At 38.8% G+C, this 12,181-nt stretch overlaps 1 protein-coding gene and 1 pseudogene across 1 annotated transcript; both read right to left on the reverse strand.

Annotated features, from left to right (window-relative positions):
* Positions 1-1,092: 1,092 nt before the first annotated feature.
* LOC122738509 lies at positions 1,093-3,393 on the reverse strand (annotated as a pseudogene).
* Positions 3,394-10,708: 7,315 nt separating this feature from the next.
* Positions 10,709-11,677, reverse strand: LOC122742717 (olfactory receptor 11H6-like). The gene has a single exon (XM_043987158.1). It carries the CDS (start codon positions 11,651-11,653, stop codon positions 10,709-10,711), a length of 945 nt encoding a protein of 314 aa, XP_043843093.1. The 5' UTR covers positions 11,654-11,677.
* Between the last annotated feature and the right edge of the window lie 504 nt (positions 11,678-12,181).

Raw genomic sequence — 12,181 nt, forward strand, 5'->3', positions numbered from 1 at the left:
TATTTATTTATTTTTAAATTTTTTTTGACATTATCTTTCTTAAACAATTCTTCTTCTTCTTCTTCTTCTTCTTCTTCTTCTTCTTCTTCTTCTTTTTGCTTTGTCTAACTTTTAGAAATGTCAGGTCATCAAAGAAATAATGTTGGATGGAAGCAGCATTATGCAGTGAATGACTCTATGTTCCAAGTCATGAGTTCCAGTCACACTCCCTGCCTTTGTCATCTTCACTGATCATTCACAAATATAGGTTATCCTATTTTGGGGTCTCTATGTTCCTCATTATTTTCCTCTTCAATTCAATATTTTATTTCAAGCAATAGTTTATAAACATGAGAAAATTGGTATCATTACTTCATCTTTTTTTTTTTTAAAGAAAAGACAGGCTTTATTTGGCCAGAAAACAACAGAAACAATAACAATGAATACAAATGTAACTAACAATACAAATATAAATAACAATGAAGATAAATCACAGAAAACTTGCACCTGAGCAAATGAATAGTGAACACATCCTCTAGTGGGTTTCTGCCTCTCAGAGATCTATATAGTCTTTTTTTTTTTCAGGGCAATGAGGGTATGAGGGTTAAGAGACTTGCCCAGGGTTACACAGCTATTAAGTGTCAAGTGTCTGAGGCTGTATTTGAACACTCAGGTCCTCCTGAATCCAGGGCCGGTGCTCTATCCACTGAGCCACCTAGCTGCCCCCTTTATAGTCTTTTAGATTTTTCTGTACTCCCACCCCAAATCCCATAACAGAAAATTCTCAGGATTGTTAAAGTCAAGAAACCTTCCCTCCAATAAGGGTTACTTACCCTAGGGACATATAATTCTTTAGATTTATGGTGATAATATGGGGTTGAGGCTCTTCTGTAAAGGTAAAGTACTCAGGAATGTTAGAAAATCAAGTAACCTATCCTTCTGCTGAACTTCCTGTCCAAGGGACCTAAATAGCATTTCAGGATTATAGTACCTTCCTGATTTAAGTTCTCATCCAAAGGGAAAGCACTTAGCTCTTTTTTTTTTTTTTTGAGCAGCGAGCCGGCTTTATTCTTTATTGTGGGTCCCGTCGGCCTTCTCGTGGGGCTACTCCTCCTAGTCGTGCTTCAGGCTCAGCCACTCCAACAGGTATTCTCCCAGTCCGGGCTGGGGGTCGGCCTGCACGTGGCGCAGGGTGGTCAGGTGGTCGCCCAGGCGCTTCAGCAGCCTCACCTCTTCGCCCAGGTAGTGGCTTTCCAGGAAATCGCAGAGGTGTGGATCCCCTTGGCTGGAGCCCAGGGCGTGCAGCTTTAGGACGGCTTGGTTTAGGCCCTTCTCCAGGCTCAGGGCAGCCTCCGTGGCATCCAAGCTGCAGCCCCACTCATCTTGACCAGGTTTCTGCATAGCCTGGAGGAGGACCCAGCCCCCATGTTGGTTCTGGAGCCGCATAAGGCGCTCGGCGCCCTCGCGTTTGTCTTTCGCCAGGTCACGGAAAAATGCGACACCCTCGGCAGAGCGACATCGTCCCGGTCGAAATAGAAACTCAGGGACAGGTAGGAGTAGGGGGCCTGAAGGTAGAGGTTGGCCAAGCGGTTGAACGAGGCCTCGGCCTCGGAGGAGTTTTGGCCGATCTGAGAGGTGGAGCTGCTGGCACCAACGGCAACGGGAGGAGGCGGTTGGTCCCGGAGCTGTTTAGTCTTGGAGGCCAGGGGCGGATGGTCCCGGAGGCGGATGGTCTCGAAAGCGGGGGTCGGGTGGTCCCAGGGGCTGGCGGGCTGCAGAAGGACGAAGATCTAGTGTGAGGGGAGCTGGGGGAACCCCGGGTCTGTTCCGTCCAAACACTGTTGAAGCAAGAACCAGAGACGGGAGATGAGGTCTGAGCACTTAGCTTTACTAGAGCACTAACCCTCTCCCCCAGATCTGAATAGTCCACACAAATCACAGCAGTGGTAAAGGGAAAGATCTTATAAATTATGGTTGTTTACTGCTTCTTTACTCCCACTCTTGCTTAGATATAAAACTCTTTGACTACTTCGGGTTTCAAAATCATGTGGCTATGTACAATTCTCCGAAGGGAACCAAGATCTTATATTTTTACCTGACTTTTATGTCTTCCTAACTTTGGTTTTCTATCTACTTCACTGTTTCTTCATCATTATATTTATTTACCTTTATTGTGTTTCTCTTTTCTGGAGTGTTTGCAAGTATAATATTCTGATCACCTCTACTTTTTTTTTTGGCAGGAATTCCTCAAATGACTTTTTTCTTTAAGGAAGGATTACTCTTTCCCCTAACTCCCACTGATTAGGATTATTGACTTTGCTCTCCTAATGGATATATAGATTTAACAATTATTAAGGGTATATTATGTATCAGGTACTTGCTAAGCCCCAAGAATACAAATATATGCAAAAAGGGATTGCCATCAAGTAGCTTACTTTTCTTGGTGTGTGTGTGTGTGTGTGTGTGTGAGGCAATTGGTTTTAAGTGACTTGCCCAGGGTCACACAGCTAGGAAGTGTTAAGTGTCTGAGGTTGGATTTGAATTCAGGTCCTCCTGACTCCAGGGCCAGTGCTCTATCCACTGCACCACCTAGCTACCCAAAGTAGCTTACTTTCTAATGTGATATACAACACATTTCTTTCTTTTTTGGGGGGCAGTGAGGGTTAAGTGACTTGCCCAGGGTCACACAGCTAGTAAGTCACAAGTGTCTGAGGCCGGATTTGAACTTAGGTCCTACTGAATCTAGGGTCTATTCTTTATCCACTATGCCACCTAGCTGCCCCCAAACAACACATTTCTAAGTACCCATGTGTTGGCATGATGGAAAAGTCCAGAGAGCCAGGAGTGGAAGCATCAGAGGAGTGAGCACAGATTATCTAGGCACTTCTTAAATAGTGGTCCCAGGAAGGAACTCACAATTAAGAGGAAATATTTTTGGGTGGAGGCATCTTTAGGATGAGATCACTGTACATGAATAATGTGAATAATATTTTTCTTTCTCCAAGAAGCATGCTGAATAAAGAAATGTTTTCCCCTCTAAAATGTCAGATCCCTAAACTCTTGGGCACTCTCAAATTTAGGGTTACCCATGAGGTGACCTGCAAAGCTAGTGGTGCTCAAGAAATCTCTCTTGTCTTTCTAAAAGACTAGATGCTGTGATAATGTTATGTAAGGAAATCAAAATAAGACTCTTATCCACCCACAGTAATTTGGGATTCATGAAACTGCCTATGATCTACCATTTTGATTTTAATAGACATGTACATGTTTGCCTCTGCATTGCTTTGCAGAAAATCTATCAGTGCCAATGTTCCTGTCAACCTTCAGACTAGGAAATATCATTCTTATGATTTTTTCTTCTCAGCTCACCTGCAAGCGCGAATAAATGTCATGTTGCCCCAAGGCAGCAGCCATTTTCAGTACTTGGGAAAAAGGAGATTATAACTGCATAGATTTTGTTGCCTTCCTCTCATAAAACTGGTCATTTTGCTCCATATGTGCCTATCTGCTGCATGGGGGATGGGAAAAAGGACATAACAACAGAGAGCCAAACTGATCGGTTGGTTCCTTTTTTATTGACACAAGAGAGGGATGGTTCCTTGAACAAAAGTCCATTCTCGTCAGTCCCAGAAAGCTAACAGTATTGGAGAATTCTGGTCACTTAAAATGACTCTGCATCTTCTCCTCAAAGGTGTTGAGATATGATGTGTGTTCATGCCAACATTTTCCATGTGGAGGTACCCCTCAGATATCTCCAAACAAAGGTTTATACTCTCTGATCTCATCAGGTTCATTGGGCAACTCTTTAAATTGACCAGGATTTCCCCTCTAGGAATCCCTTCTAGGAATTGATCTCTGATGAAGCACTACTGGCAAATTCAATGGGTTCCAGGCCAGAACCCACTTCATTTTGGGGTAGCCCTAATTATTGGGAAGTTTTTTTTTAATTTAAAGGGAAAAAAAACTTACTACAATGAGAAATATACAAAAGTTGAATAGGTTGCCTCACGGTTGTTGTCAAGCATGTTGTAGAGTTTATTTCTATGTGAGCTGGAGTAAATGACCTCTACAATCCCTTCAACTTTGACAATATGCCATCACAAATGTATTTATTTTAGTATATATTATGTACCACTATTAGTCAACAAACTACATGGGAGTAGGGACTATGTTTTATCTGTAGCTTGTCTTTCTATTAATACCATGTATGCTTCTATTGTTCACCACAATGTAAATAATAAATGCTAAATGAATTTTATTGAAATTGAATGATATAGTGTTATTCAATAACAGAAAAGAGTTAAAATAGAAGTAATGACATTATTATCATTATTGAGAAGGTCAAATATTCTTTCACTGGGTGCTAAGCATCGTCTTAGGTAAATGAGTTGAGCTGTTGTTTGTGAGCTCACACCCTCCAGTAGACCATATTTTTACTTCTCCTTCTGCTATTAGTTCCCCTTTGTTTTTTCAATCACTGAAAACATACATACATGTTTGTAATCTAATGGCAGAAGTAAGATGAAGAAAGAGAAGACACCAGATAGCATTGATGGTATATATCCTTTTTTATGTCTGATCTGTAGCCAAAGGTACTCGGTTTGATGAATGATCCTGTAGAGTTGGTTCATCAGGACATAGAACTGGGACAGATATTACATGGGATAATGGACCAGATCAAAGAATGAATGACCAAAGAGAGAAAGCTTGAAAACTTTTGGGAAATTGTGTAGTGCTTTTAATGATTTCAAGCTTCTAGTGGGAACAAAGGTCCATTTTTAAAAAAATCATCACCCTAATTGGCATTCTTTGCACATGATTCTTTACCTCCTATCTCCATGTGTTTGCAATGACTGACCCCCTCCCCCAGTCCCATATTAGGAATGCTCTCAATCCTTACCTTGTTGCTTAAAGCCAGAATCTCTGGCTTCCTTTTAAACTCAGTTTAAATGCCATCTTCTGTAGGAAGCATCTATCATCTGGTCTCCTCAGCTGCTAGAGCCTTCCCCACTATATACCCTGAATGTATTTTTTTTTTTTGGTGGGGCAATGAGGGTTAAGTGACTTGCCCAGGGTCACACAGCAAGTGAGTGTTAAGAGTCTAAGGCCAGATTTGAACTCAGGTCCTCCTGACTCCAGGGCCAGTGCTTTATCCACTGTGCCACCTAGCTACCCCTGAATGTATTTTGTATATACCTATTTATTTACATGTTGCCTCTCCATTAGAGTATAAGTTCCTTGAGAGCAGGGGTGGGTTTTTTTTTGTGTGTGTGTGTGTGTGTTCATATTCTCAGCACTTAGCATAGTCCATTCTAAGTGCTTAATACATGCCTTTTGACTGACAGTACTACATAGGTGTGAATCATGAAATACCATGACCTCTGAAGAATAAACATTGAGGTTCACTTCAAGGAAGTCAGATACAACCTTTTACCAAACAAAAAAAAATTACAAAGGTAGTAACATAAAACATGCCATCAGGTAGTAACATAAAACATGCCATCAGAGTGATGTATGATCAAAACCTAAGCACCTATGTGCTCAATTGGTATTCATGCAATATAAGGAAAATTAGAGAAAGGTTCCCAGATTATTGGGTAGAACCCCCTGCAGAGAACTTGGATAAGAATCACACAAGATGAGAGGGCAGGGCTAATTTGTATCACTAGATACAGAACAGGGGAAAGTAAAAGGAACAAGCATATATATATATATATATATATATATATATATATATATATATATATATACATATACATATATATATATACATGTATATACACACACATTATATATATATATATATATATATATATATATATATATATATATATATATATATATATATACACATATATAATCTACTATGCTCCAGGCACTGTGCTAAGTGCTTTATAAATATCTCATTTGATCAAAAATATCATAGATACACTGATACATCTAAGTAGTTTCTTTTGTTGTTGTTTTATTTTTTATTCACAATAAAATATAACAATTAAGCATGTTTTATTTTTTATTTTCTAATAATAAAAATTTTTATTTATGGTTTCGAGTTTCAAATTTTATCTCTCATTACCTCACCCCTGCCTGCCACCCTGAGGCGTTAAGCAATCAGATGTGGGTTAAACATGTGCAATTATGTAAAACATTACCATATTATTCATTTTATAAAAGAAAACTTGAATAAAAGAAAAAATGAAAGTGAAAAATAGCAAGCTTCAGTCTGTGTTCATTCAATATCATTTCTTTCTTTGGAGGTGGATAGTGTGCCTCATCATTAGTCCTTTGGGATTATCTTGGATCAGTGTATTGCTGCGAATAGTTGTCATTTACAGTTCTTCATGAAACAATATTGCTGTCTCTGTGCACTCTCTTCTTTTGGTTCTGCTCACTGTACTATACAGCAATTCATACAAGTCTTTCCAGGCCTTTCTGAAATCATTCTGCTTGTCATTTCTGATTGTCTTTTTTTGGTCATTTTTTTATTGCAGGGCAATGAGGGTTAAGTGACTTGCCCAGAGTCACACAGTTAGCAAGTGTCAAATGTCTGAGGCTTAATTTGAACTCAGGTCCTCCTGAATCCAGGGCCAGTGCTTTATTCACTGTGCCAGCTAACTGCCTCACTTGTCAATTCTTATAGCACAATAATATTTCATTACCATCATATACTACAGCTTATTTAGCCATTACCCAATTGATGGGCATTCCTTTGATTTCCAATTCTTAGCCATAAAAAACAATTTTTAACAATCATTTAAAATTTTTGAGTTCCAAATTCTGAATAGTTTCTTTGTGGTTATAGGGTGTGATGGCCTTGAGGAAGGCTTGTAAATAGCCTTAACAGTCATTACTATCAATTTAAGGACTTCTATTGTGATGGTTTCCTATTTTCCAAACTATTTTCACACTCGAGTTATATGAGCTGCATGAAAGACAGGGATATATTGAAGAAGTTTTGCTGTGAGTATGGTTTCCCTGAGAAAATATTGGCCATTATTTTATCGAGTGGGCCTCCTAGAAGGTAGTGTCTATGCTTGGTCTATGTTTGGTTTTATATCCATCATTATGGTCCATATACTCATGACCTCTAATAATATGATGATGATGCCAATATGTTTTATTGAGTAGGTAAAGACAAGTACTGACTTGGTTCTGTGTGATTGCACAATTCCTCTAATATCAGGCTTGAGTAGTAGTGACAAAACAAAGGAAGGGTTTACTCTGGATGACTTCTGAGAAACTCTGGGTTTGATGAAGTTTATCTTTGGTGTACTTTATCTCTTTTGAATTGAATGCCCTCCCCATGTCCTCTCCTCAACTGGAATTCTCTACCTCCCCATCACTTATATAGTGATTTTAGACTTCCAAGCAAAGAAACAGATTTCCTTGAATCATAGTGTCTCATTGAATATTACCAACTGTGTTACCAATTCTATATGTCTTCAAAAAACAAAAATTGCAGTGGATAGCTATCCCCCCCAAATCTGTAATGGTGGGATTTCATGACCTTTTTCACTTGGATTTGGAACATAATCTGCATAATGTTTGCTTTCTGATACTTCCTTTACACCCCAAAGTCATACTTTATATGTGATTATCAAGTCTGCTTCCCAGTAAGGTCAGACCTCATCTCTCAGGCTCTCAGAAGTTAAGGTTGTGTGTAATTTGAGTCTATTCATTAATTACACATTTGATATTTTATTGATTGGTATTCATAGTAATATACTTTAGTGTTTGAATGGATTAATTTCTAGTCCACCAAAGGGATAAAAGTATCATAGATCTAGAGCTAGAAGAAATCCTAGGAACAATTTCATTTAGCCCTTCATGTAACAGAGGAGCAACCTGAAGCCCAACAAGGTTAAATGACTTACTCAAAGTAGGAGGATTAGAGGCAGAATTTGAATTCAAGCCCTTTGATTCTATAGTCAATGCTCTTTCCCCTGTACCATTCTTTTTAAAAATAATAAAACATGGTAACAATAAATAAATTTGAAAGACTTAAAGACTCTTATCAATGCAATGAGCATCCAGAATTTCAGAGGACCAGTAATGGAGCATGCTACTTACCTCCTGACAAAGGGGTGATGGATGGAGGGTAAATGAAATATCTACTTTTTAAATTATGACTAATGTAGGAATTAGTTTTGCTTGAATGTGCATATTTATATTAAGGGTTTTATTTTTATTCATTTCTCATGGGGAGAAGGTGGAAGGGCAAAAATTGGATTATTGTTTGATTTTACATATGCATATATATATGTATGTATATGTATGCCAGAGAAGAAACAAGAATGGGGCCCTTTGTCTCCATTTCTCAAACACATAGAAAACTGAGTCAAATTTGTTAAAATAATAGCCATTCACCAATTGATAGATGATTAAAAGATACGAAGTTTTCAAAGGAAATAAAGCTACCTATAGCCATATGAAAAATGCTCTAACTCACTATTGATTGGAGAGATGCAGGTCAAAACAATTCTGGGGTACTACCTCATACCTATTGGATTGGATAATAGGACATCAGAGGAAAATGACAAATATTGTAGGGGATATGGGAAAAATGAGACATTAATGCACTCTTGGTGAAGTTGTTAACTGATTCAAACATTCTGTGGAACAATTTGGAACTATGGGCAAAGGGCTATAAAACCATGCATACTCTTTGACCTAGTAATACCACTTCTAGTTTGGTATCCAAGAAGAGATAAAAATCAAAAAGTTCAATTAGAAATTGAGAAGATGCTCATCAATTAGGGAATGGCTGAATAAATTGTGGGATGAGATTGTGATGGTACAATATTGTATGATAAGAAATGATGAGCAGCATGCTATCTGGAAAACCTGTAAAGACTTACATGAGCTGATACAAAGTGAAATGTACTTTACACAAAGTAACAGCAATATTGTAGGATGATCAGCTGGGAATGACTTAAATATTTTCAGTAATATAATGATCTAAGACAATTCTGAAGAATTTATGAAAAATTCGATCCATCTCCAGAGAAAGAACTGATGGTGTTTGAATGCAGATTAAAGCATATTTTTTTTAGTTCCTTTTTCTTGTTTTTTTGTCTGTTTTTTTCACAACCTAACATGGAAATGTTTTGCATGATTATACAAATATAACATATTGAATTGCTTATGTTTTTAAGCGGGGGTGGGGAGGGAGAGAGGAAGATAATTTGGGACACAAAATTTTAAAAATCAACATTAAAATTGTTTTTTACATGTAATTTGGGGAAAAATAAAATTCTAAATAAATGAGAAAAAATAAAAAATGTGGCCTTTTGGATTCTGATTAATTCTAGACACTATACATGATCTGGAAGCTTATCCAAGATAGGCCTAGAGCCTAGACCTGTGATTTCTTTGGAATAGAGAACTTTTGGGTGAGAAACTCTCTGCAGTTGCAGGTTGACACCTTTGTTGCCACCTATAGCCATAGAGAATTTTCTAAATTACTGGGAGATTAAATGACTTACCCAGGGTCTTGCAGACAGTGTGTATCAGAAGCAGAACTTGAACCCAGGTTTTCCTAGTTTCAAGACCAATTCTCCATCCACTATGCCACAATACCTTTATACCAATGAATCTTATTAATTATAACTTAATGTTAGTGAGATTCAGACCATGTGTCAAGTATGACTAACATAACCGAGACAGCAGTGCTGAGAACTATGGAATGGCAGAAGCATGACTTTTTACACTGGCAGTGTGCCAACATCTTTTCACACGTAGACCTTACTCTGAAGCTAGCGCATAGAGCCACAATGCACAATACTTAAGTATTCTTGATATGACCCTTTGGGAATCTGCCAACATTAAACACTGAGAGGAAGGGGATAATAGGTAGAGAATGATTGGATCTTGGTCTGTAATGCATCTCCAGTGTTTCGGTGTACTTGATCTAAAAAAGGACATCAGGAGTAGTTGGGAAGTGGGGTGGTAGCAATTGAGGAAGGCTAGGAACCAGTTAAGGTATAGGTAGTTATGAGATAACTACTGGGGCATCTGGGTGGTGCAGTGGATAGAGTTCTGGGCCTGGAATCAGGAAGATGCCTCTTTCTGAGTTCAAATCTGGCCTCAGACCCATACTAGCTATGTGACTCTGGATAAGTCACTTAACCCTGCTTGCCTCAATGTCCTCATCTATGAAATGAACTGGAGAAGGAAATGGCAAATCACTCTTTTTTTTCTTTGCAAAGAAAACCCCAAAAAAGAGGTCATGAAGAGTCATGCGTGACTGAAAAGCACCTAAACTACAATGAGACATCAGAAGTCAGGATAGGTAAATATAGTCAGAGAGACAGCTAAGAATAAAGAGACAATAGGCAGAGTACAGTGATGTGAATCTAATTTTGAGCCATCCTGGCTTGACTTAGGATAATTGATTTTGAATTGGAAGGGAAGTTAGAGGTCTTCAAGCATGTCACTCATTTTTACAGGTGAAGAAACTGAGACCTAGAAAAGTTAAAATACTTTATAAGTGTCATATAGCTAGGAAGTTTTAGAGGTAGGATCTAAATTCAGATCTTTCTTACTCCAAGTCTAGTTTACTAATCACTATCCATTTATTCACTATACTATTCTAACCCAATGGGGCAGAGACTGATCCTATGGAGTATTAAGTCCTGAGTTCACAGCTGTGTGTGAATGAATGGCAGCACCTGATTGGGACAGGGAAAGGGATCAGATAAAGATTCTAGGGGAATCCACTAAAGCTCCCTCATCTTCTATAGATGGTTCTTATTCTCATCTGGACTTTTCTTAGAGCAGTCTTCATTTCCTTGTTACGCAGGCTATAGATCAGGGGATTCACCAGTGGGGTCACTACTGAGTAAAATAAAGTGAAAATTTTCTGTGAACCAGCTGCATTTCCAGAGTTGGGACTGATGTACATGACCATGAGTGTCCCATAGAATAGAGAGACCACAATCAGGTGAGAACCACATGTGGAGAAGGCCTTCTTCCGGCCAGCTGCTGAAGGAACTTTCAAGACAGCTCTGAATACTAAGGTGTAGGATCCAAGGATGGAAGGGAAGGTGACAAAGATGAGGAGACAGTTTAAGATAGAATAGGAAAGATCAATCCCTGGGGTAGGGGCACAAGACAGAGCCAACAGGGGTCCTGGGTCACAGACAAAGTGATCAATGACATTTGGACCACAGAAAGGTAATTGAGTCATGAAGCAAATGGGGACTGGAAAGTAGAGGAAGCCACTCACCCAGCAGAGGAATACCAATTTGATGCAAAAATGTCCTGTCATGATTGTGGGGTAGTGTAGAGGCTGACAAATGGCCAGGTACCTATCAAAAGCCATGAGGGATAGGAAGAAAGTCTCAGTAGCACCTGTGGAAAAGAAGAAGTAGAACTGGACAAAGCAGGCTGTGAAGGAGATGGTCTTGGTCTCAGAGAGGAAGTTGGCCAACATGTTAGGAACTGTGGTGTTGATGTAGCAGATTTCCAAGAAGGAGAAGTTGGCCAGAAGGATGTACATGGGGATGTGGAGCTGGTGATCCAACTTCACTGCACAGATGATGGACCCATTCCCTATCAGGGTCAGCACATAAGTCAGAGAGAACAGCCCAAAGAGGAGGATTTGTATCTCCCTGGGGCAGGGAAAGCTTAGGAGGATGAACTCAGTCACTCTGTTGCCTTCTGATATGTTCATGGCTCCTGACCCTCTGGAAAAGACAGAAATGAACATGACACAGGTTGCCTTATTCCTTGTTTCTCATGGATTTCCCAATTTTGAAGAATTACTTAGGTTTCTCCCATTTCTAAAACTCTTATGACTGTGGTTTCATATAGTCCAATGCAGATGTTTTTCCCCCAATGCAGACGTTTTGACAAAAAACACTTCTATGTGAACATTTTTCAATTATTCAGATGTACAATGGGTTATTATGGAGAATGTAAAAATAGATTTCCACAATCTAATGTCTATACTTGATTCCAGTCAAATCTCATGCTGATGCTACCATCAAAGTAGATTACTCATTATTCCCCAATGAAGTGCCACACATTCCACTTCTTTCCTCCAATCCATATCATTACCTCCAACTGAAATTCCCTTCCTTCCTTTCTTTTTGTTGTTGTTTTTATTATAAAATTAATGCAAACCATCCAAAATGAAACATGTTCTGACCTGAAACATCCTCTTTTTGACAGGGAAGAGTATAGTATTGTTCAAATTTAT

Source organism: Dromiciops gliroides, chromosome 2 (assembly GCF_019393635.1).
Source record: "Dromiciops gliroides isolate mDroGli1 chromosome 2, mDroGli1.pri, whole genome shotgun sequence".
Classification (NCBI taxonomy): domain Eukaryota; kingdom Metazoa; phylum Chordata; class Mammalia; order Microbiotheria; family Microbiotheriidae; genus Dromiciops; species Dromiciops gliroides.

What these genes read in the sequence shown, in the direction of transcription:
- LOC122742717 (XM_043987158.1), bottom strand. Translation starts at nt 11,653, where the DNA reads ATGAACATATCAGAAGGCAACAGAGTGACTGAGTTCATCCTCCTAAGC.